This window comes from Gavialis gangeticus, unplaced genomic scaffold (assembly GCF_001723915.1).
Source record: "Gavialis gangeticus isolate Ggan-Ray unplaced genomic scaffold, GavGan_comp1, whole genome shotgun sequence".
Taxonomy (NCBI): domain Eukaryota; kingdom Metazoa; phylum Chordata; order Crocodylia; family Gavialidae; genus Gavialis; species Gavialis gangeticus.
This window is the reverse complement of record NW_017728980.1, coordinates 11571555-11572703: the sequence shown is the minus strand read 5'-3', so window position 1 is coordinate 11572703 and position 1149 is coordinate 11571555. Positions and strand designations below refer to the sequence as shown.

Below are 1149 nucleotides of genomic sequence, written 5' to 3'. Positions count from 1 at the left end.
GGGGGGGGGGGGGGGGGGTCACTTGTGACAGCAGCTGTGGCACGAAGTCTGCGATAGCACACGAAACGCCAATGAGACATCCCACTTTGACAATATTTTTCACTAGAGAGATGCCACGAGATGTAACAACGGAGCCTAAGTGAAGTGCAGCCTTCGACTCTTGCAGGAAAGACCGTACCAGGCTTATTTCAGGGCTGGAAGCAAAGGGTACTGGAAAAGACTTAGCGGAGGGCTCTGGAAAGGGAGGATGATGGTGGTGAGATCCTTGGATATGGGCGGGGTGGGGATGTGGATGTGTTGGAAAGGATGCCCGAGAAGAAGGTGAGGAAAGCAGCAATCCAAAACGGGATTTATAGGTAAGGTAACACAGCAGAGGGTGTCTCAAGGAAGGGCAGAAGCCCAGACGAGAACCACTGAAGGGCTCAGGGAGTCTCTCCTGGGCACGAAGAGACCTGAAGGGTCTCACTCCAGACGTTACCGTGTAATGGGCAATATGTCCCACTGCTGGTTAACTTCGCATCTATTTCTGATTTAAGGCACTCCCTTGTTAGACTCAAGGCCCTCCGCTCACCTCCCCGAAAAGATGCCAGCTCTTAGTTTTCACTCATTTTTTGACTGGAAACATAAAAGAGAAATTCATCCGGTGCAAAGAACTCAAGAGTCTGTAGTATCAAAAACATTTTGACCTGCTGTGGGCTTTCTATTTGAAATATCTGGCCTGATCTGGGAGTTGTCTACATGCCCGCTCACCGAACCGTGCTAACAAGGAGCAGCACCCCTAAAAGGATCTTGCTGGCTGAGACTCCTGATCTATACTAATACTTAGCAATTATTAGTGCAGGACCCGGCTCAGTCATGCACATACTCTGCTAATGCATCTTGATCGCAAATAGCTCACAACCCGCTTACAGTCTTGCATTAGCTTTTTAGCATTGAAAGACATTCACACCTCTGCCTTGACTCCTCTTTCATAGCGGAGTAGATCTTCCATGTCTTCCTCTGCCAGTTTGTTCAGTTCGGTCAAGATAACATCTAAAGCCTGAAACACAGAAAGGGAATCCCAGGTGTCCTATGCAAGAAATACTGAGGCAAAGCTGATCTGGAAGAAGGTAAGGGACTTTATGGTGGGTTGTTGTTGTTTTTTTTAAA

At 48.0% G+C, this 1149-nt stretch overlaps 1 protein-coding gene across 1 annotated transcript in view; it reads right to left on the bottom strand.

The window, feature by feature from the left end:
* Window positions 1-943: 943 nt before the first annotated feature.
* The window catches only part of LOC109291441, a 22018-nt gene continuing 21812 nt past the window's right edge, over window positions 944-1149 (bottom strand). Inside the window, exon 10 of the mRNA XM_019508474.1 lies at window positions 944-1039. Within this exon, the coding sequence (XP_019364019.1) occupies window positions 944-1039 (96 nt within the window). The remainder of the gene's footprint in view (window positions 1040-1149) is intronic.